Here is a 25,594-nt window from a genome sequence, read left to right as displayed (position 1 = left end):
AGTCTCTTATAGAGCAATAGGCATCACTATTCTACACTCGACTCGAGGCATGCCATAATTGCACCGTCAGACTTGACGTCGTTTAGCGTCTCATTTTTCAACATTTGGCAGTGTGCCTTCTTTCTTTATAGGGCAGTGTGATTGCACTGCCCAAGAAAAGATGGCTACCACCAGCGTCAATTCTGTCTCTCTCAATTCAATTTTTTTTTTTAATTAATTTTGTTTTAATTTTTTTTTTTTTAGGAAAAATTTTGTAGACACCTTACCCCCCAACTTAAATTGCGTATTGTCCTCAATTGGCAATAAAAGGATAGAAGATAGGCATACCTGGCGGTCTTCAATACATAAACTCGTATGGAGAAATTTTATTTAGACTGCACATAGAGAAACACTAGTTAAGTAATGAAGAAAAGGAACAACTTATATGTATATATATATATATATAAAATTATTTTATTATATTTTTATTTATTTATTATTTTTTTAGAATTTTTTTTTTCTTTTCTTCCAATTAAGGATCAAATGAGTGGTTGCCCACCTAATCGTATAATATCTCCCATTCACTACACCACTTTTAAAGTTATTTTCAAAATTATATAAATTGATTTTTCTCATGAATGCACATATATATTTTGAAAATATATCGTCCGGAGGTGTTGGTTTTATTATATCCGCGTATGGCACATTAATTTGTACAAACATCTCACACGTGTTTGGTTTAATTTGATCCTCAATAATATCGACTAACCTAAAAGATAGAAATTGAGGGGTAAATGTGGATAAACTTATGATTTTTTCACATTTTGGCTCTCGAATTTTATCCTCTTCTTCCTCCCAGGTTTCTTCTTTTCTTACATCATTTTGGTCTTTTTCTTCCTCCAAGGCTTCATTGACATCTACCTCACTGTGATCAACCACTCTCTCTTCTTGCACCAAATGGTGTACTGTCCTAGGGGCATCAAGTTTCTCAATTATTTCTCCATTCCTTAAGACAGTCACTCCTATGTCCTGCTCCTGACTTTCACTTTTGATGATAGGTTTTATTAATGGGATTTGGAGTGAGTTGGGATGGACAGGCTCTGACATGCTCAAAGTCTGTGTTAGCTGTGTCAATTGGTTCCTAATGTCCTCTGTAACTCTAATGGTATGTTCTTGACATTTGGACATTTGTGTAAAAATTTCCATTTGGCCTTGCATAAATAGATTGAAGGTATCTTCTAATGAACTCCCATGAGGGGGTTGATATGCATCGAATGTAGACCCTTCATTCATTTGAAATGATTGAGGCTGGGAAAGGAAGTGCTCATGTGGTTGGGCTACAAAATCATTTTCCCATGAGAAATTTGGATGAAAGTGTGAATTAAGGTGATATGCATCAAAGTCCGAATGGTAGTTTTCCTCATGGTTCTGGTAATACATTCCCTCATAATTGTGTGTGTGTGTGTAACTGGATTGACTATACAATACCTCCTTAAAAGCAAGTATTATAGGGCAGTCATCCGTTAAATGAGCTGAAGTCTCACACACAGCACACCAAACCTCAATTTCATGGTAAGTGGGTAACAAATGGGCAGTGTCTGGTTGCAAATCAAAAGTAGTTTGCCTAAGAGGGTATAGATAATCCTTAAGAGGTCTAGACAAATCAGATTCAAAATGATAATTTTCATCATGATAAGTATCTTGTGCAGACAGATTGTAGTAATTTTGAGACATGAGTGTAAAGTTGACAATCCAATTGCAGGTAAAGACTCAGAATGATATGAAAATAATGTTTCAAAATTCTACCTGATCTCAGTCTCATATACAATGCACAAACAAAAATAAAGTAAAAGAGAAATAGAGTTACCGATTTTATCAAGAGATGCTTATTCTTTTTTTTTTTATTATTTTTATTTTTTTTCTTTTTGTTTTTGCCTTAATCTCCCCGGCAACGGCACCAAAATTTGACTGCACTCTCACCCTGCAATTAAAACACAAAACAAAACACAATAAAAATTTTATATTTTATTTATTTATTTAGGCGAGAGGTTTATACTCGTCAGTGTACGAGTGCAGTTGTAGTTCAAATTTAAATTTATACTTTCTGGATAAGTCCAGGTCGTCCACTGAGAGATTTATTTATGGCAAAAGAAAAAAAAGAATGTCACACACACGCACACGCATTTAGATGGATTGATAACATGATTTTTTATGATTTTTTTAGATAACAAATACTAGAAAATAAAGCAAGACAGAAGTTGAAATAAATACTAAACGTGAGAATATGAAATTGGAAAGTACTTGAGTTAAGACAATTTCAGTGCCAACCCGTTGATTCCCAAATATTAGCATAAAAGATTAGCAACATTAATTTAATTTCAGATATGAGGATTTGTTATTAAATGCAATTAAAGATAATGATAGCTCTAGTTTAAGCAATCCCCATACATGATATGCGGGATTCTAATTTAAGAAACTACCATAAATTCAATTACAATTAATACACAAAATAACTAAATTAATCATCCGGGTTTGGGTATGATAGCGTTTCCAGTTCTAGTAACTCTCATGCGTGACATGAAAGCTCTAAGTTAGGCTTACGCTCCAATCCAAACCTAGTGATTTTTCAATAATCAAAACACACTCATATTGAAGTTTAAACCAATGTTACTCATTTAAAGCGTAGCTTTCTTTGGGAATCATTGGCGTTAGACACTGTCCTTGCCTTAACCCAAGATTAGATTTAGCTACTCATCTCTATTAAATTAATTGACAACAGTTTAAATGACATAATTTAAATAACAGAATTTAAATGACAGGAATTAAAATAGAAGAAACTAACCGGCCATTTAGGCGGTAGATAATTAAAATACAAGAATTAAAATTGCAAGAATTTAAAGGCATAAACTAACCATCCATTTAGGCGGTGAACAATTAAATGATAAGAATGAAAATTGTAAAAATTTAAAGGCATAAACTAACCGACCATTTAGGCGGTGAATAATTAAATGACAAGAATTAAAATTGCAGAAATTTAAAGGCACAAATTAACCGGCCATTTAGGCGGTGAATAATAAAGTAATAATAAATGACATAAGAATTTAAAAGAAGAAAGAAAAAAAGTAAGATTATAAGAGAAAGTACTAAAGAAAATGAGAAAGAACAAGAACAATTCTCAAAGAGAGAATTATAAGGAAACAACTAAACTTTTATTCAAAAATAATAATCACACTTACAAATGCAATCAAGTGAGCTATTTTTAGGCCACAAGATGCAATACAAACCACACAATTTCAATTATTCAATTAGACATAATTATATCTAATGGGCACTCACACACTTAAAGTTAAATGGATTTTAGCTATAATACACACCTAATATTAAATGGATTTTAGCTAAAATACATACCTAATAAAGCATTCATAAAGTTAAATGGATTTTAGCTATAATATCCACCTAATAGTTAAATGGATTTTAGCTAAAAAACACACCTAATAAAGTTCTCACATAAAAAATAAAAATAGATTTCTATAAATTGGTTTTTAATCTTCATTAGGATTAAAAATAATCCTTGGGCCTTCTCCAAATAATATCTTCCATGGGTTGCTCAAATTGGGCCTTAATTCTTCATGGGCTTAAATTCTTCATGGACTTTAATTTTTCATGTGCTTGATTTCTTCATGGACTTGAATTCTTCATGGGCTTGATTTCTCCATGGGTTTGATTTCTTCATGGACTTGAATTCTTCATGGACTTTAAGTCTTCATGGACTTTAAGTCTTCATGCCTAAAAAAAAATAAAAATAATTTAATATTATTAATAAATTATATATTATATATATGTATTACACATGGCACATATATATATTAGATTATATTATATATATATTACATGCATGCATATAATGATATATATGTATTATATATAATTTTATATATTATTATTATTTACTTTAGAACTTTATTTCATTCATCTTTCAATTTAAATTTACATATAACCATAAAATATATATTAATATCTAATTTAAACCATATTTAAGATCGAAAGAAGGGTATAATTATAACAAAATTTTTACAAAATTAACCACTAATCAGTTTGCTATTTCTTTCTTTACTCATATGTTTTGGTTCTTTTTTCCCTTACTGCAATGAATTAGAAGGTCGAACTTTTTGTTTCCTCCTTCTGCGCTTGCATCGATTTTTTTGATCAAATATTAATATATATTGTGGGTGTGTTTGTGTTTGTCACTTACATGTATAAATAAATTAAATTATTGCAATTTAGGAGGCACTATCAATTTGAAACCAAAAGCATGGAGTTAATGTTAGGATTTTCATCTAATAGTTATATATATATATATATGTTTGCATAATGTTATTGTTAGTTGCCACAACTATGAAAGGCATAATGTAGTGCATGCAGATCAACAAGTTTTTATGAATGCTATTTACAAGAGTTTGTCTTTATTTGTTGGTATGGATCAAACTAAAAAAATCATGGTTAAAATCGAAACCGAACTGAAATCGAATGGTTTGGTTATGATTTTTAATTTTTAAAATCAATGGGTTAATGGTTTGGTTTTGGTTTTAGTATTTTAAGTTTGGTTTGATTATGGTTTTAGCAAAAACTGAAACCAAACCGAATCATTGCCAACCCTACTAATAACTGGGAATGATTTGACAGCAATTAATGAGCTCAAAAGTTTTTTAAATACCAAGTTTTATATCAAAGACCTTGGTGATTTAAAATATTTTTTGGGAATCAAAATGAGGTATTTTCATCTCCCAAAGAAAATACTTGTTGGATATTCTAAGTGATGTTGGATTTCTAAGAGAACGTTTTGCAAACTTTCCTATCGAACAAAATCTTAAACTGCTTCCAGATGATGGCGATCCATTGGATGATTCGGTCAAGTATAGAAGATTAGTTGGTCGATTGATATACCTCAACTATTACACAACCAGACATTACATATTCTGTCCATTTCATGCAGTCACCTTGAAAGCCTCATTATGAAACTGCCTTGCGAATCTTGAAGTATCTAAAGGGCATACCGGGACAAGGCATGATGTTCTCTTCCCAAAATGCATTGAAATTGAAAGCATATTGTGATTTTGACTGGGCAAGATGTTCGACTACTCGGCATTTGACAACTGGCTACTTTGTTTTCCTTGAAAATTACCTTATTTCATGGAAAAGCAAACTCCAAAGAAAATACCTATTGGATATTCTAAGTGATGTTGGATTTCTAAGATAACGTCCTGCAAACTTTCTTATCAAACAAAATCTTAAACTGCTTCCAGATAATGGCGATTCATTGGATGATCCGGTCAAGTATAGAAGATTGGTTGGTTGATTGATATACCCAACTATTACACAACCAGACATTACATATGAAACTGTCCATTTCATGTAGTCACCTCGAAAGCCTCATTATGAAACTGCCCTGCGAATTTTGGAGTATCTAAAAGGCATACGATGACAAGGCATGATGTTCTCTTCCCAAAATGCATTGAAGTTGAAAGCATATTGTGATTTTGACTGGGCAAGATGTCCGACTACTCGGCGTTCGACAATTGGAGTATTGGAATTTTGTAAAATTCAATGACAAGTCTGAAAAAATAAAGAAAAATTGGGCCTCCAATATCGGGGGCAGTATGCATACTTGTGATTCCATTCCCATGTCGGAGCATAAGACAAGACTGGTAATATTTGATATTTTTATTATTTTTATTTTACTTAATTACTTTTTAAGAAACAATAATTTTTGCATGAACACATTTTTTTCTTTTTGCAGTCGAGGCAATTTGGTCGTTCACCCACATAGGTTGACTTGTTCCTCGTGACACACAAAAAGAAAGACAGTTCATGATTCGTTGATAGGAGATCCGAGGATACTTTTGTAAGTATACATTACTTGTGCCTTTTTATATTATTTTATTATAGTTAATTGGCATTTTGATAATACAACTTATTTCATGTATTTATGATGCTTGCAAGCTGATTTCTAGACATGGCAACACGAGAAATCATGATAGGAAGCTATTAACGAGAGATCATTATGGTTGGAGGTTGCAGGCAGCAAGAAAAAGAGTCATGTCTATGGGATGGGGTCAAAAGCATATGTCATTCCTAGTTTCTACTACGTTCTATTGCCACCACCACCATCATCGAGCTCATTGGCAAAGTAGATTCAAGAAGCTGTTAAGGCAGTTATGGAACCTATTCATGATCGCATGTTAGCCATTGAAGGTAGGTTGCCACCCTCGCCGTCGTCTTCATCATCGTTGCCCCTGGATCCTTTGGATCATTAAAAGGATTCCTTAGTAGTATGGATGATACATTTTATGATGTATTTTTATCATTTATGGATGTGTTATTAGTATGGATGATAGATTTTATGATGTATTCCTAATATTTATGAATAATGTGTATTACTCTATAGATGTATTGTATGGTATGGATGATTTTTTTCAGTTAATACACTACAAGAAAATGGAATTTATGGGCAGCTTCGTGTCGCTAAAAATAGCATCGCTAAATTTCAGAGACGAAAATTTTTGTCGCTGATTAAAAAATAAAAAATAAAATTTATTTGAAAAATTAAATATTATTTTAGCGACGGAAAACATTCCACAAAATTATAATTAGCGCAGGTCGCCCACACTTTTTTCTTCCCTTCCTCAGTTTCGATCCCTGGTCGCCCACGCGCGTGCGCGTGTTCACAACCATCCAATCTGCAAGCTTCCTTATGATATATATTGCACATATTAACTATATACTATACTTAGCTGCCAACCATTTTAATTTTATTTCAAATTTTAAATCTTTTAAATTCATAAATTAATACTTAAAAGAATAAATATTGTAAATTTTAACTCAACTAGTATACCACTTAAATGTTGTAATTAATTTATCTCTTAAATATTTAAGTTTTACTTTATTAAAAATTAGTTTAATACATATTTGTCATTATAAATTTTACAATATCATATCAATATACATATTTTTGGTTTGTAAATAAAATACATAAAATATGCATTTAATACATTTTAATATTTATTTAATCTTTGTTTAATACATAATTAATAAATTTTATTTTTTAATTTATTTTTTTCATTTGTAATGACTGGCTAAATTTTTTAATTTTTAATTTATTTTTTAATTATTTAGCGATTTTATATTTAATTTAAATTTAATTTTTTATTATTTATTTAATTTTTTATTAATTAGCGACGAAATATTCCGTAGCTAAATATATTTAATTTAATTAAATAAAAAATAAAAAATTTAGCGACAAGATAGCCCCCGTCGCTAAAAAATAAAAATAAATTAATTAAAAATACTAAATTTAGCGACGGGATAGCCCCCGTTGGTAAAAATAAAAAAAATTATTTAAAAATACCAAATTTAGCAACGGGGTCACACCTGTTGCTAAAAAATAAAAATAATAAAAACACAAAATTTAGTGACGGGACAACCCGTCGCTAAAAAATAAAAATAAAAAAATATAAAATATAAAATTTAGTGATGAGGTTACACTCGTTGATAAAAAATAAAAAAATAAAAATTCAAAATTTAGTGACAGGGCAACCCCCGTCTCTAAAAAGTAAAAAATAAATTAAATAAAAATGCAAAATTTATCGACGAGGTGACCAAGTCGCTAAAAAATAAAAAATAAATAAATTTTTTTAATTATTTTACAACTGAATATTCCGTTGCTAAATTTAAAAAAAAATATAAAATTTTGCTTCGAATATGCCATCGCAAATCCGAATTTCTGTCTCTAATTAGTGACGAAAAAATTTCGTCGCTAAATCCGTCACTAAATTACGAATTTTTTGTAGTATTATATTGTGTTTATCAGGTTGAATTTTGGAATCTTGAAAGAAAATAAATTTTATTTTTTTAATTATATTTAAATTTGTGATGAAAGAATCCAACTCAAAATCCCTCTACAATTATCAAAAAAACGACATGGGGCAGAAAAATCTGTCTCAAATTTGAGAAGGATTTAAAGACGGATTTTTTCGTCTCTAAATCCCTCTTCATCTCTAAATCCCTCACAAATTTGGGATAGATTTAGAAAGAAAAAAATCTATCTCAAAATTTGTCTCAAAACGAAAATTCATTTCAAAATTTGTCTCAAAATGCTAGTTTTCTTGTGGTGAATTTTGAGAACAAGGGCCAGCTATTTTATTTTGTGATAATTAAGTTGTTCTTCATTTTGCAAAAAATTCGGTCTTTCATGAAGGAAGAAGACACATTGAGATTAATTTCCATTTTGTTCGAGATAAAATTATGGAAGGAAAAATTGTGACGAAGTTTGTTCCATCCGTGTTACAACTTGCTAATATATTTACTAAAGCCCTAAGAAAGGAAAGATTTCATTCTTTATTAGTCAAGTCAACTTAAGGAGGAGTATGGAGAAAATCAAAAAATCCACACAATGATATTTGGCATTAGTAGAATTGATTTGATTTTTATTTCTTTCTTTCTTTGTAATATATTGTCAATCAATAGCAGATTTATAGGAACTAAATTGAGAAGCTGTGAGCTGTTTATACTTGTACATTGTAGATAGAAAATTATCAAACAAAGATTTATTCATTCTTCAAAAATTTTACAAGAACTTTTTGGCAATTTTTAAGAAGCATACCACATTAAGTTCTAGTTCTCAACCATTGTCCATTCTCAAGCCAATGGTCAAATTGAGATGATCAACCAAAACATGCTCTAAGATTTTAAAACTAGACTCGATTCAACAAAGGGATCAGGGGCATATGAACTTTCACATGCACTATGAGTCTTTCAAATCACTCCGCATGTAACTTTAGTGGTTCATTTTTTTGCATGCCAACACTTTAGGTTGTGTTCTCTTTGTTGTTTTCAAGTCATTTTTAGTTTTCAATTTTCTAAAATAATGAAAACGCGTTCTCTTTACTGTTTTTAAAAATGCATTTTTGAAAACAAAAAAAAAAAAATTGTAAAGAAAACTCAAAACAATAAAAAGTTATTTTGAGTGTTTTCATTCAAAACAAACTCAAAACTTAAAACACATTTATTTATTTATTCATATTTTATTATTATAATAAAAAAATATTACAAAATTCATTAACTTTAAAATGTAGATATTTTTTTAATAATTTATAAACATTAAATATTTTTAATTTACTAAATAATCAAATTTATTGAATAAAATATCATTAAAAAAATATTTTCAAAATTTCAAAGAGAACGCGTTTTTTAATTTTCTGTTTTGAGAAATAATTTTTCAAAATGACAAAAAGAATGCGTTTTCAATTTTCTAAAAACAAACTACCAAAATAAAAAACTAAAAATGAATTCAAAACTCAAAACTGAAAATTGAAAAGTAAAGAGAACGCAGCCTTAGTAGTTTATTGTTAGTCCTTCATGTTTACTCTCATTTGTAATTAGTTCAAATTTTAACTCAATATTGTTGAGAAATCACCTGTGTAAACCAACACACAGCCACATGGCCAAGACCAAGAGAAGTACCATGATCCACAAATAACCGAACTAAATGAAAGACAACGAAGAACACAACGCATATACGTGTTCGGATCAAAAGATCCTATTCACAGCAGAGGCTCTGCCTCTAGTCAATCCACTATATGAATAGGTGATTACAACACAATATTACAACCAAACCCACAAGAATCGAACACTTACAGTATTGTAAACAGAAGCAAAAACAAAAGAGTACAAGATCGTTCCAAGAACGAACTAAAGCAACAAATATAGTACTTTAGCTTCTCAATACAAACCTCACACGTCTTAGGCAATTTCTAGAGATTCAAACACAATACCTTACCTTGTTCTTCTTCGATTTCAGATCATAGAGCGCCTCTGAGCTCTTCATGAGCTTCTCTGTTTCAACTCTGTGTGTTCTTCTTGCTCGATTAGGGCTTATCAATTCGTGTGTGTTGCCTTTGATTTTCTTTTCTATTTGCCTTCATGCATATTTTCTTATTTGCCCCAAAACAACCATATATATACACGGGCTAATAGATACAATACAGAATTCATGGGCTTAACATAAACATGGGCTTGGGCTTCAATTAACAGCTTACAATGAAATCGGCCCATATTATATTATATATCCAACCCACTTGAAATGCAAATGAATTACAAATAAAATACATCAATATATTTTGAATCACAAATATTAACAAATTCCACCTTGATTCAAGAATGGATTGATAGTGGACTTGACCAAAGACCTCTGCAAATCTCCCAACTACAACGGGAGCACATTAAGCAACGACACAGCTTGCTCAAACTTAAAACTCGAGACCAACTAGACTAATACATGCCTCACTACAAACAATTGAAACCTTTATCAAGACTTCTATAAGCAAGACATCAGGGCTAACACTCAGCCTTCCATTAGACATAGAAATTTTCTAAGATTCCATCTTAGGGATAACACATTTCCACCTCAAACTCTACACTATGAGTTTGTTCAAGTACGTCTAATTCTACAAGGCCATCAAATACTACAAGACCAGACACACATCAACATTTGGACCTTCATCAGAATTTAAAACTTAATCCTTTTTCCTGTTCAATATTCAAATATTTTTCACTCCTTAAACTTCTCAAAAGATTCATTTTTATGCCTAAGGAAGAATACCCAAAATCTCTCCAGAATATCCACCAACAAAGAAAGAAATATTAGGTCCTAGACAGAAACTAGGAAATCGGAACAGCTCCCAATAAAGAGACATAGAAAGCAACTTAGAACCTATGGGAATAAAAAACACATGCATCTATGGGAACCTCTACCCCATACTATAAAACAGGATTCATTTCACCCTCTAAGTTACAAACCTAAAAAAATCCATTCATGCCTAACATGCTTAACTCTAACAGCTCTTTTATGACCAATGTGCCCTAGCCTTTTCATGGCTAGATCCAAAAAATAGACAACACTTACTAATAAATAGAGACTTAACAATTTACTAAGACTCTTAAGTTAATCCATACCTTCGCAATAGCTTACCTGCCTGCCTTTACTTCTTCCTAATTTGTCACATGCTGAAGTTTCCATGGCCATCGAACTATTCAAGTTCCACCTTAATTATTGATACCATCTCCAGTTTGGTTGGTTAATATCTTGCAAAGGAAAAACAAATAACCAATAGCAAAGCAAATGCAAAAAACGCAGCAAAAAAATAGGAAACAGGCCAAGGGAAATACAGGCCAATAGACAGTAACACAAAACACGTACAACAACATAAATGTACTTGAGAACAGTGAAATGATTAGATTGCAATGCTTCCAAAATACATCAAGCAATTACACACAATCAACCTCACAAACTTTCCCAACAAATAAGTGATTTATACTTACAATAGGGAGTAGTTCATGCTTCAATCCCTAATTAATCTTGCAATAAATCACATAGAAACATAAGGCAAAAAAACAAGGCCAAATTGGTTCAAGACTCACAACCAATTAGAAGGGAATATTTGACAGCATGACAAGACCAACAAAAAATTAACAACTGAACAAAGCAATGAATCACTCATTGGAAGTTCAATTCAACCCTAATCTTGATTCTAACAACAAAATTCAAGAATTCAACAAACCAGAGGAACAAATTAATAATAAGAGGATCAAAATTGTGCATTTAAGACATATGCTGCATAGTATTCAAGATTAATATGCTTGCTATAACCTAACTTGCATTTAATCGCAGCAATAACTCAATAAGAAAGTAATCAGAATAAAAGCAGACAAAGAAGACACACAACAGATAAAATTGCGATACACAGAGCAGGGCAAAAAATTAAGGCACCGAATCAGAAAGAAAAGAAAATAGTGAACTTACAGTGGTGATCAAGATCGAACATCAATCTAACTTACCTATTTTCGATCTTATTTTCTGTCGGATCTGGCGTAAGAGTCCCCTTTAGCCTTCATGTGGCAATTGCGATCTTTCCTCAGATCGTTCAAGGGCGTGATATGAAACACCTTCGTTCTGCCTTCGAGTTAGGGCTTTAATCGCATTCTCTCTTCTTGGTCCCCGATGGCTCTTTACCGTACTCGTTCTTGGATCGCCTTCAGATCTATCTTGGATCTTGATGCCGAAACTGACTTCGTGATCCTTGGATCTTGATCTTCTTTAAGTGGCTCTGATACCACTTGTTGAGAAATCACCTATGTAAACCAACACACAACCGCACGGCCAAAACCAAGAGAAGTACCAAGATCCACAAATAACCGAACTAAACGAAAGACAACGAAGAACACAAAGCATATACGTGTTCGGATAAAAAGATTCTACTCACGACAGAAGCTCTGCTTCTAGTTAATCCACTATATGAATAGGTGATTATAACACAATATTACAACTGAACCCACAAGAATCGAACACTTATAGTATTGTAAACAAAAGTAAAAACAAAAGAGAACAAGATCATTCCAAGAACGAACTAAAGCAACAAATACAGTACTCTAGCTTTTCAATACAAACCTCACACGCCTTAGGCGATTTCCATAGATTCAAACACAATACCTTGCCTTGTTCTTCTTTTGTTTCGGATCATCAAGTGCCTTCAAGCTCTTTGCAAGCTTCTTTGCTTTAGCTTTGTGTGTTCTTCTTGCCTGATTAGGGCTTATCAATTCGTGTGTGTTGCTTCTGATTTTCCCTTCTATTTTCCTTCATGCCTATTTTCTTATTTGCCCCAAAACAGCCATATATATATACACAAGCCAATGGATACAAATAGAATTCATGGGCTTATATATCCAATCCACTTGAAATGCAAATGAATTACAAATAAAATACATCAATATATTTTGAATCACAAATATTAACATATATTGAAATTTTCATCCAATTAAGTGTCTACGACGTCTCTACATGTGCTTAACAACATCTAATAACAACATCTACTAAACTAAATCAAGAGTATCTATTTGACCATTATGTCAGTTGAGACAAAGGGTTGGTAATGAGCTAGCTAGTGTCGGATCATGCAATTCACATACCTAGTACCCATGCAATTCACATAGATGGTACCTCTTTCTTGACAACCCATGTAAGTCTCTTTCGAGATTGGCTTGATAATTATTAAAAAGGCAGCCCACACACGTGAAGGTGCACACACGAGATCACTTCTGAAAGAAGAACGACATATATAGAAAACTATCTTATATATACGACACACGATATCACATTTTGATAATTAGTCAAAAAGTGGAATCTAAGTTTGGGCCATGAGAAGGTGATTTGGTCTATGAAAAGCCTTTTGAAATATATATGTCCAGCCCGCATATTTTTCGATGGTTGGGCCTCTTTAGGCCATGGTCGTAGTCCCACTTGGAATCCTAGTGATTTTCTACGCACAAAATGACACCGACATATATACGCACAAAATGTTCTTAGATTTTCTAATGTTTAAATTCTTTCACTATTTGGTCAAAATGAGATGATATGAAGTCAAATCCAAATCCTTTCTAAAAAAGTTGTACCCAAGCATGGAATGTGAAATTTCAATTGACTTCTTCCATAGTCTTAATTAGGTAAGGTATATTGCTGATGAATATATCTAAGAATATAATAAGAATACTTCTGGGGTCATGTGATGAAGGTAAAGGAATAACCTGAATTTTTGGTGGGTTATAAGTTTTTTGAGAAATCAGCTAAATGCTCTAGGACCACCACCTCCCCCCACCCCACCCACAAAAAAAAAATTGGCTGAGTGATTTATGATTGAAAAAACTTGATAAATAACTTGGGTGCCCTCAGCGATTTAAATTTGGAAAGTAGTATGAAAATGGATGGGTTTGATCGTAAGCATCAAATTGGTGACGTATTGATTAATAAATAATTACAAGAGCTAGCTTATAAAAGCAAATAGAGTAGATGCTACAATATTATCATTAGTGGCAATAGAAGTGACCGTCTCCTGAAAATCACCTAAATCTTTATTTGTGCATTTAACTTGTTAAAAAGTTCCATCACTCAAACTAAATGGCCCTACCTAACAATAGACAATGAAATTTGCACATGTACTTGGGTGGTTAATTTGGAGACTCGTGATTTCTAGGTACTTTGCAGTGTTTGGAGCTTTGAACAAGTAATTTGATTGACTTAATTTCATCCCATTTTGAGCATAGAGTAGTACCGTACGTGTTTGTTGATTCAATCTTTTTAACGCCACCCCATTCATTCTCCATTTGGACTATTCCAAAAATTTATGTATCTTATGTCAAATCTACTATAAGATTGTGTTGCTTTGGGGAATCTTTCACGTTATTACAATATTTTTAGAGTAGAGAACTAAGTTGATACTATTGAAGAAGAATTGCGTTGCGCTAGTGGGTAAGAGAATTTTGAATTCTTATAAATAAATTCTTATTTTTTTGAATATCAATAATGGGTCACCATTGAAGCTAGGTTGCACGAAACGAAAATGCGAAACATTTTTGATACAAAACGGAAACGTGCAAACGGCATTTTTCAAAAAAGTTAAGAAATGAAAACGTGGAGTAAACTGTAATTTTTTAAAATTTAGGGGTGTATGTGAAATTAATTTATAATTTATATGATATAAATAATATTAAGTTGCAACTTGCAAACCCTAGAGTTGCAGATCAAAGTTGCTAGATTTTGGAGCAGCTAGAAAAGACCCACGCTGCCTCTCGTCAGAGTGTTCTATCACTGTCGCCGCCTCTCACCGGAGTGTTCTGCCACTATCACCGCCTATCTCGCTATCGCCTCACTTGTTTCTCCATTCTGGCCGTTGCCTCACATCTCACCCTCGTCGTCAAATGGTTTTGTTCGAATCACAGTTGAAGATCCAAACTCGCTCCACTGTTCTTTCTTCCGTTCAATCTCCCAAATTGTTGGCTGATTTCGAGATCAAGACAAGGACTTCTTAGCTGGGTTCTTTCTCACCGTCTCTAGGGATGAAATCACCATTTGGGTCTGCAAATTCTGGCCTAGAAACCCTCAATTCTTCGACAACTTTCATCTCTTTACTTCTGAAAAAGGAAGAAAACAGCTTGCTAAAGGTTTAGATTTGTCACTGGAAACGCGTTTCTAGTTGGAAACGTGTTTTTGGCTGATTTTCTTAAATTTTGAAATGATCCGTAATTTTTCAAAAATTATAAAAACGGCTTGAAAACGTTTCGGGCCGTTTTTCACGTTTTCAAAACGGGAAATGGTTCGAAAATGCTGAAACTACATCTCCGAGTCATTTCCGTGCTTCATAGCATTGAAGTGTGAACACATTTTTTTCTAAATTTATATTCATTATCTAAATAAATAGTTAGGACTTATTTTAATAAATATTTAAATAAAATTTATCTATATAACTCAAAATATAAATTATTTTAAATTTAAATAAATGAATAAATAATGCCTATTTATTAACACATTGCATAGCATTCTTAAAACAAGCATCATATGTTTGCAAGATATTTTAGATGTGTCCTTAGACTATAGATCGAGCGGTCAGACACGCGATATACTGAGTTTATATCGGTGGGTTGTGAATTTAATTATTGTCTTATATAGTAAAATAAAGCCTTACACCTATAATTTATTTTCTTTATTAAAATCGAGTATACAAACTAAGAAACTGCACAAAGACGAACATGTCCCAAATGTCCTTAGCATTCAATCTTGCAACACATTAGGTGACCTGTCGTCCTTGCTGGGACTTGGGTGCCATCAATGGCGAAAATGCCGATATTCAACTGTGGCATGCCGTTGAAATTTTCTTACAACTAAGAATGCATTTACTCGCACAAAAAACCATTTGCCGTTGCCAGGACCACTGAGATTTGGTCACCTAAACTTTGACTCCTCAAAAGTGTCGATATCCTTCCCCATGCATAAGTCAAAAATGGGGGAAATGTACACACACACACACGCAAATTTAATAGACAACTCTTATAAATATATTATAATTGAAATTTTATTTAAAATTTATAATCTTTCGATCCATTGTTATTATTTTTAAACATACATGAATATAATATTTTTTGATTTTTGTGTTTTTCTTTTCAAAATATAAGCCCTTAACTTTAAAGAATAACTCAAGTAATGTTGGAAATAAGAAGGATTTTATGCTAAACCAATGTTCAAACTATAGAAACACAATAATGAGGTTATTTATTAAAGTCCCAAAATGAAAACTTACCCGATGTGTGTATAAGTTTGGATTGGTGTGGAAGGAGTTTTAAAAAAAAAATAGTGGTGCTTATTTTTAAAACCCATCATTTTATGTTAGCAAAATTAAAAATAAACGCATTGACCTTCGGCCATTATTTGTATAAAAAACTTATATTGTAATTGACATGGATGCTTCTAATCAATCAGTTAGATGCATAATGATGGTATATGCTTTTAGGTCTGGACTTAATTGAAGACCCAAACTATTTTTAATATCAATGACTATATATGTTTTCAATAGAGAAACTCTCTATATTGAACAATGTCTATCTTCATTCAAAACGAACTCCATCAAATTAGTTTGAATTCAATTTGAAAAATAATTATAATTCTTTATCTAGTGAATAAATATTAAAAAATAATTTTTTAATGATTTAAATGATGTTTCTCAAATAAATAGGACCACTTAATAAATAATTATATTAATAGATAATACAATTAATCTAATAATTAATTACATTTTAAATAATTACACTTTCTCAGTTATTTTGTTTTTAAGACTTTAAACAGAACTCTACCAACCTAAGTTTTATTTTCTTTTGAAGATTTTGGTCAGCATTCAAAAATGAACTTTTGCTTTATAACTTTGTGCTAACATTGTGTTCTTGCCATGTCCGTGGAGGTACACTCCCTCCCTTTGGCTAGTTTGCTTTATAATGGGTAATTCATGCTAAAAATCACAAAATTTTTGTATCTTTTATAATTTGATCACTAAATTTTAATTGATTACAAAATAATCACAAAACTTTTAAATTGTTTGTAATGTGATCATATTTGAGAATTTTCAACATGCTCTCGCCAGAGTTGCTGCCATTCCAATGACGTGGCGCTGATGTGTTCATGACGTGGCAATATAGTCATATGCGTGCTGATTGTGCAAAAAAACAGCCAATAAAATTGTGCCACTTGTCAGACCCCCTTTCCTCCTCCCCCTCTCTCTCTTTCTTTTCTCGCCCACACTGCTGCGTTCCCGCCCATACTGTTGCGTTCCCCCCTTTAAATTTATTCCAAATTTGAAACTTTATCCAAATTTATTTTAAATTTCATAAATAGATAAATACATATTTAATATTTAAAAAATAAAAAAAAATCTTCTAATTTTACAACTTTATCTCATTTTTACCTAAATTAATTTAAAAAATACAACTAAAATTATTAAAAAAAATTCTTAAATATTAAGTCCTTTTTAAATTCATAAACAAATGCACATTAAAATCAAAATCAGTAAAATTAAGTCCTTCGGTAAGATTTATCAATAACCCTACCACCACCAAAATTATATTTGATTTGAAATTAAATTCATAATTCTCTTTTAGTCTGAAAATCAAAATCCTAACATAACTGTGAATTGCCAAGATCTTCATACAGGCATGGCCAATATAGTCCACAATCTCTATTTGCTTAGAGAAGTGTATAGTTACAGGACATTGTCGAGTTGGCACTTCTATTACAGGTGGTGGATCACGAAAAATCCTCCTTCCAAAAACAAAGTTTTCAACTCCGAAGGTAGCACTGATCAGTACCAGTTTTAGAGGGGAAGACCATGTTTTCAGGGCTAATTTTTTGCCCTGAAATAATATCACATTGCTGCTCCTTGTTTATTATATGCAATCAAACACAAGATCATACACCAAGCAAATAGAAAAGGCTAAGAAATAACAAAAAAATACACCACTGTAGCTCTCACCTGGCATTGTTGTATAACACGGGAAAGCATTCCAATAAGTATGACAGTGTTCAAACTCCTTTCACGAACCTCATCCAAAATTATGATTGAATATTTCCTTAATCAGAAATCACTCTACATAATAAAATAAACATGTTAAATAGCAGTCCATTTTCAAGGCATAAATAGAAGTTAAACAACAAAATAGGTATAATTTCCCAAAAAATAATATATGTGCAGATAAGAGCAGCAAAAACAGGAAAGGGGAAGAAATAAAATAACAGTCACCTTAATTTCCAATAGCTGGTGCCTACGTCGAAGTAAATGGCATTTGCACTACATTGTGCAATGCAACCAACATTATAACATTAAGTGCATACCTGTGTCAAATAATAATATGGCATACTTAATAACTATAATTCTTATTTGTGATTCTAGTTGTCAAAGAACATACTTTACCTATCATCATCTTCATCTGCACCTTCACTTTGGTTTGGATCTTACTTCATCTAGCTTTGCAAATTTTACAGGTTGGTAACTTCTCTTACTCTGCACATGTCTACTAGGACCTTCATTCTGCAATTATGAAATTCACATATCATTTTTCTTCACCAAAACCAGTTCATCATATTTTTATCCACATCATTAGTTCAAAACGTATCTCATCTACCCTCGACATTAACTCATCAATTATTCGGTCCAAATTTGGGTCTTTGTAGTTTGGGGGTATAGGCTGCATCCCATTAATTAAATTTATAAACTATTTTCATGAAGACCTCACAAGTATGTCCAACTAAAACAAATTTTCCATCCACATCCTCATTGGATGTCAAAAAGAAAAGTCTCTGAGCAATTAAAAAATACCTCTGACCATGGTGGCAATATGTGGGTAAATACTTCATTTTCTGGATGATTCACCTGCACAATCAACATGTATATAAGAGTAATAGAAAACTCACTATATGTTGTAGACAATACAAGAAAACCCACAAATATTAACCATCATTAGTTGCATAATAATATTATGAAAAAAAAAATAATAATTGACTTACATTAGGCAAGAGGTGCAATTTTGAAGAGTTGGGTTCACTGGTGGAACAGAAAAAGATGCACAAGACTTTGTTTGAGTTACATCATTAAAGATATTATCTTGTTGTACAGCATCACCATCAGTTGGTTGCTTGCCATGATATCTTTTATTATGACCCTTCACACCACACACTGTGCATGTCATAATTGATCCTCTCCTTAAAACCCTTCCAGTCGCTGCCAATTTCTCCAACTCTTCTGCTTCTAATCTCCTTAATTTTGCCCTCCTTCCTTTCTTTGGGTTTGGTTTTAGTGGGGGTAAATTAGCAACTTCCTTACTCATAGGCCACATTTCATATCCATTTATTGGGTTGATACAATTGTTATAGATCTTCAAATAAGACTCAACAGTGTAGCACGTATCCACAAAATTTTCTGGCTTATTTCTATTCATGAACAACGCATTGACTGCATGCTCACAAGGGATTCCTGTGAGATCCCATCTCCTGCAGCTACAACTCCTCTCATTCGTATCAACTACAAATTGGCCTTCTGGTCCGACAACCTGACATTTACTCCACCCGGACCAAGTGGACATGTAGTTGAAGCTGAGCACCTTAATTTTATCTAGTTTTTTTTGTATTTTAGGACACAATGGACTAGGAATTTTTTTCATAGCATCCCTTTTTTTCCAAAGCCTTTTCATCAACTTACATCTTATGCTTTCTAAGCATGTGATGATGCCCTTATCCCTAGCTTCTAAGATGTAGCTGTTGAAGCATTCACAAATATTATTCAAGAGCAAGTCACACTTACAATGAGTTTGGAAATGTGACCTTGTCCAATGCTGAGGCGGAATTTCATTTAGATATTCATATGCCTCATGTGACTTCTTATACACTTCCTCCATGCATTTGGTGAACTTCTGGACATAGCTTGACCTTGCACAATTCCATAACATGTCCTTCAGCTCTTTTCCTTTCCAATTCTTTCTGAAATTTGTATAAATGTGCCTCACACAGTACCTCTTCTCTGATGCAGGGAATACTTGATTAAAGGCTGGAATCAACCCCTACAAACCAATGGAACCAACTGTAATACCCCATGTTTATATAAGGTTGCCACGTAATTTTAATGAGTTTAGAATATCGAAAAATTGGCTTGATAGCAATTATAAGTACCGAATCAACTGTAGGGAATGCCTCAGAGTGAAATTGTCTAAAGAAACTAATATGGTTTCGATAAGCGTTCCGAGATAGGATTTATGGTATCGAAAGAAATCGGATTGAGAACAGTTTTCGGTACAGCTAAAATACAGCTGCCATTTAGGTTGAAGAATCGAATCGTTGTAGGAGACTCCCGAAAAATTAACGGAACCCTAGGGGGCTTCGGTTTTACGTAATGAGCAACACTTCAGTAGTTTCGGAATGAAACGACAATCCGGTAAGGACACTAGGGCGAAATCGTCCTTTTCAACTAAGAATTGGATTATTAATTTTGCACTTTCAGTATTAAAATGCAAATTTAATTGGTGTTTGAGGATATGGTTGCAAGAAGGAAAAATTCTCAAGTGATATTAAAACAAATTAGGGATTTTACGTAATGTTCTTTAGTTTAAATATGTAATTTATTAGTGTAAAACATACATATATATGCATGAGCGCGTGGCCAGCTTTTGAGAAACTTTAATGGCCGCGATATTTGGCTGCAATTGGAGAGATTGTGCCAGCGAGATTTGAGGAATGGCAGCAGGATTTGAGCAGCTGGATTTAAGGAAGATATGGCAGGATTCGGGGCGCTGGCATGCCTATAAATAGGATGAGAATTGAAGAAGAAAGAAGCAAGAAATGGAGGAGCAATGAGGAAGAGAGCTTCGGCCGAGAGAGATAGAGAGAGCTTGTGAGATCGAGAGAGAGAGAGAGAGAGAGAGTAAGATTGTGAGAGAGAGAGTGTGTGGCTGAGGGTGGCCATTTCCAGCGGCCAAAGGCAGCCATGGCCGCGAAGCAGAGCTTCGGCCATGGCGGATGAGGAAGCAGGGCAGCAAGTTGGGTGGCGCGGTGATGGCTGCAAACGCACGGAAAAAAGAAGGCAAGCGAGCAAGGGAGTTTGTGGAGGCCGGCCGGTGAGGCCGAAGGCGGCCAGAATGGCCGCAAGCTCGCGGCGGCAGCCATGGCCGCGAGCTCGCAGCGGCTGGGCAGCGAACCGGCGGCGGCCGCGAGCAGCAGCTTGCGGCAGTGTGTGGTGCGGCGGTCCGGGAGGCCGAGGCGACTGGCGGCGGAGGAGCTGGCAGCAGCGGCGGTCGCAGGCGCTGTGCACGAGTGCGGTGAAGAAAGAGAAGAAACAGAGGAAGGAGGGAGGTTGAAGATGAAGTGGAAGAGAAAAAAAAAAGAAAAGAAAAAGAAAAGAAAGAAAAAATAAGAAAAAATTTTAGAAAATTTTTGAAAAAATAGGATTTGGATATTTATTAATATTTCGAAAATTTTGGGCGAGAAATCAGTTCAAGCACGCGTTTTGAGAATGTGACACACATACCAAGGATGTCGGAGATGCTAAGTTAAGGTAAGTAAAATTTCTTAGAAAATTTCAGAAATTCAAGAATATTATTTTATGAATTGTCGTAGAAGAATATTTGAGAAAATATTTTAGAAATATTTAGTTTGGATTTATTGAAAAAAATTATGAAGAAATAGAGAGAAAATTATAGAAAAATACAGAAATTATGAAAAAATAGGTTTTAATGTTCATTTAAATAATTATGGTGATTAGGATACTTTGAGACTGAAGTTGAAGAGACTAGTACAAATTTTGAGGTTGGCACGCAAATCGAGGCAAGTCACGAATATCGAGGTAGCCCGATAAGATTGAGAAAGTAAGTGGTACTCCCCAATTAAAGTTAGTTTTATGAAAAATTGTTGAATTGTAAGTGATTTATGTTCCTCGAAAATGTTTTCATCATATTGACATGCCCTGATATGTATCCATCACGTAGACTGCATATATGACATGACTATGAAATGCATAAATACACGTTGATATCATTGATCACTCGCATTTGAGGCCGTAGGGAGTACGAACTGGCACCGCTACTTTACCAAGGGTGCACCCATACACCTCGGCTTCGAAAGAAGGGGGCCGCAAAAATGGTAAGTAGCATGAGGGGTGCAGTTGACACCGATGAGGTAAGACATTGCATACATACATGATATAGCATTATGTACCCTTACTTAGATGATTCATCATCTAATTTGGGTTTTGCCCTTGGAATATTCAAACGTTCCAGGTGGAGATTGTAGTAGATTTGAGGATAAATGAGACATGAAACGGCACTTAGCAAAGAGAGTGTATGAAGAGTAAAATGTATGTTATGCAGCCCATGTATTTAAGTTTTGCTATTTTAGATTCTGAACGTTTTGAGGAATGTTGAATTTATTTACAATTAATGTTAAGATATCAGGTTTCGATCTTTGCTTCCGCATTTGATGTGTATAGTGATTCTCTTTCGAGATTAATAGTTGGAAATTCCGAGACGGATTCAAGGAATGATGTGGTTCAGCTTTAATGTTTAAAAAAAAAAATTATTGTCCTGGAATTGTCCCAAGTTTATAACGCGCCCGAAAAGCGGGGCGTTACACCAACAATTTAAAATATTCTCACATTTAACAATATGCAAATAATATTAATTGTATTTGAAATAAGTGTAAGAATTTATCTTTTGCCTATCAGATATAAAAGTCCATTTCACTAGATTCTTAAAAATTTCAAAATCCACTCCAATATTTGTCAAAAACCACACCCAATTTTTCTTATTTTTCTTCCTCACCACTGCCCAAGCTAGGGGAAATATGCAATCATTAACATCAATGCCAACAGCTGCTAGTAATTGACCCCCATACATGCCTTTGAGGAAACATCCATATACCCCGATTAGTCTTCTACATCCAGCTTTAAATGCATTAATCAAAGGCCCAAGACATATGTACACTCCAGTAAAAACCGTTTCATCATCTTCATCTGGCAAAAACACAACACTACTACTAGGATTAGTTCTCAAAATCTCTTCTTTGTACTTTTGCAAATTGCTCATTTTCATCCCCATCTATCAATTTGGCAGCTATTTTTCTCGCTCTCCATGCCTTACGTATGGTTATTTCAATGTTGCGTTGTTCTGCTACACATTTTATGAACCCATTTAAGTTCCAACCAGGATTAGCTCTAAACATCTCTAGGTATGTCTTTGCCAACCATTTAGATGTAACTTGTCTAATGTTGTGCTCTTTTGTGCAACTGTGCTCAAATTAACCTGATTTAATTTGAAATGTGTGAGGGTCTCTTACCATTGCATCACACCAAATATACCATCCACAACCTTTGCCACACAATGCCTTGCATCTTTTCTTGTCATTTGGTTTGAACTTGATTTGCCACCTGTTCTTAATAGCCCAACTCCTACAAGCTTCTTTGAACTCATCTAATGATTTAAACATCATCCCAACCTTTAATGTAGGATCTATCATATCCCTGAAAGCAACAAATTCAGGGTATCTAACCCCAGGCTTCATCACATCCTCACCCTCATTATCACTTTCAGTCATACTATGCAATTCATTAGATGGGGCCAAATTAGAGTCATTGGAATCACAATCAACATTTCCAATACCCTTATCTACAGTAACTTGCACTCTATGCTCTTTCCTCAAAACATCCCTCTTTATTACTTCATCCACATGCACATCAAAGAGATCATCATCCCCATCTTCTACATCATAATCACTGTCATTCAACATCGTTTCTAAATTAATATAATCCCTGTCCTCCTCATTTCGATCACTGCCATCCTTTCCCTCATTCTCATGTTCTGCTTCTTCTTCATAAATTAGATTTTTTCCTTTCAATTCCCTCACATTGACATTCCTAGTGCTACCATTGTGGCAAGCCTCAACCATGTCATCAATGCTTCTGACATATACATGCATATTTTTTAAACTATTCACGCTGAATCCCATATCCAAACAGTCACTATCAGATACTAATTTACACAAACCCTCACTGTATATGTTGTTTGGGTTTTGCCAAGAGATCTCTACTTCCCCAGTAATACCACTCTCCTTAACCAGTCTTTCAATTTCTAATATTGACAGTTTATCAGCACAATAGAAGTCAAAAAAATTAACTTTTCCCCCTCTATACCCCATGCTGCAATGCTTTCCACCATGATGCATGACAATTGTGAAGTACTCTGAATATGTATCTACGATGTAAAACAATTAAATAGGTCAAATTTCATACAAGTATTAACTATAAATTGGCAATTAATTAGGTTGATTAAATAACATTCTCACACTTTCTAATTAGTGCCCTTATTTATTCTTTGTATCTAACTACACCAACCAATAAACAAACAATTGCATGTATATAAAACAGCTTCAAATCATGAAAAAAGAAGCAAAAAATTAAGCTTACCATATTTTGGTTCCACTCCGTCTAAATCTTTGCATACCCAATCCATCCCTAATGTTGTAGTAGTCGCTTTCTTCTAGATGTTATTTTGACTTGCAATTTGTTTCAAGGTGAACCCTAACTTTTGGGTTTGATTAGCTTAAACCAAAAAATTAACAGTTAATCCTAAGCTTACCATTAACATAAATTAACCTCCCTGTTTGCATAAATTAACATAAATTAACAAGATATTAACAAAGCTAAACAAATTAACATAACCATAAAATGAACCCATTTAAGTTACCATTTTACCTCCATGTTTGCAGCAGCGGTGACTAGAGGCAAAGAAGCGAGTGACCGGAGACAGAGGCGGCAGTGAAGCAATGACTGGCGGGTGAAGCAACAGTGACCGAAGATGGAGGCGGTAACGAACCAACGGGTCACGGAAGCGCACGGCTATGGAGGCAGCGCATGGCGAAGGAGGCGGCGCATAGCGATGGAGGCGGCGACAGCGTCTGAGGCGAACGATGGCTAGAGCAATGGCGGCGATCGGCGACCAAAATGGGAGGCTAGCAGTCTCGGGTGAGAAGAAAGAAAGAGAGAGAGAGCAAGAAAGAGAAGGGGGCGGCACACAGAGATGGAGGCGGCGGCGATGATGGAGGAGAACAGCAAAGGCGATGGAGGAGAACGGCGGCTGGAGCAATGGCGGGAATCGGCTGGAGCAAGGGATGGCAGCAGTCGCGCGCTCGCCCAAGAAGAAAGGAAGAACGAGAGCGAGAGAGAATGAGGGGGGGGGGGAGGAAAGGATCATGCTACATGTACACCATTTTTGTACATCTTGGGCTACACAAGGGGTATTATGACCAAAATACCCTGCGCCTCTCCATAAGCCTCACGCGTCTCTATGCGCCTCATGAGGGGTTTTTTGTCATAATACCCCATTTTGTAGCCCAAGGTGTACAAAATGGGTGTACCAATAGCATTTTCCGGAAGGAAATGGGTTTTATGGGGAAATGGATTTTGACAAGTGGCACAATTTTATTGGTTGTTTTTTTGCACAGTCAGCATTCATGCGACCGTATTGCCATGTTATGGACATATCAGCACCATGTTATCGGAACAGCAGCAACTCCGACAAGAGCATGTTAGAAATTCTCAAATGTGATCACGTTACAAATAATTTAAAAGTTTTGCGATCATTTTGCAATCAATTAAAATTTAGTGATCAAATTACAAAAAACACAAAAATTTTATGACTTTTAGCGTGAATT

The 25,594-nt window shown here is 33.9% G+C and overlaps 1 protein-coding gene and 1 long non-coding RNA gene across 7 annotated transcripts; both read right to left on the bottom strand.

Annotated features, from left to right (window-relative positions):
* Nucleotides 1–17,463: 17,463 nt before the first annotated feature.
* On the bottom strand, nucleotides 17,464–18,436 carry LOC127811734 (uncharacterized). The gene is made up of 3 exons (XR_008025779.1): nucleotides 18,318–18,436; nucleotides 18,147–18,238; nucleotides 17,464–17,993 (listed from the first exon to the last, which is right to left on the bottom strand). It is a non-coding gene; the product is annotated as an uncharacterized LOC127811734 (long non-coding RNA).
* Nucleotides 18,437–18,518: 82 nt separating this feature from the next.
* Nucleotides 18,519–24,920, bottom strand: LOC127811700 (uncharacterized). 6 transcript variants are annotated; one of them, XR_008025777.1, is made up of 4 exons: nucleotides 24,348–24,564; nucleotides 19,704–19,959; nucleotides 18,723–18,776; nucleotides 18,519–18,591 (listed from the first exon to the last, which is right to left on the bottom strand). XR_008025777.1 is itself a non-coding variant. In XM_052351845.1 (4 exons), exons 2-3 carry the CDS (start codon nucleotides 24,348–24,350, stop codon nucleotides 18,907–18,909), a joined length of 1,056 nt encoding a protein of 351 aa, XP_052207805.1. In that variant the 5' UTR covers nucleotides 24,351–24,482; nucleotides 24,636–24,920; the 3' UTR covers nucleotides 18,519–18,591; nucleotides 18,723–18,906. The 6 variants fall into 6 exon arrangements, 5 of the variants coding, with proteins under 5 accessions (XP_052207805.1, XP_052207814.1, XP_052207823.1 ...); XM_052351845.1 differs by adding an exon at nucleotides 24,636–24,920 and having other exon boundaries at nucleotides 18,723–19,959; nucleotides 24,348–24,482; XM_052351854.1 differs by lacking the exon at nucleotides 24,348–24,564 and adding an exon at nucleotides 24,636–24,920 and having other exon boundaries at nucleotides 18,723–19,828; nucleotides 19,913–19,959.
* Nucleotides 24,921–25,594: the final 674 nt, after the last annotated feature.

Source organism: Diospyros lotus, chromosome 1 (genome assembly GCF_014633365.1).
Source record: "Diospyros lotus cultivar Yz01 chromosome 1, ASM1463336v1, whole genome shotgun sequence".
In the NCBI taxonomy this organism is placed as follows: Eukaryota; Viridiplantae; Streptophyta; class Magnoliopsida; order Ericales; family Ebenaceae; genus Diospyros; species Diospyros lotus.
This window is presented reverse-complemented; position numbering and strand designations above follow the sequence as displayed.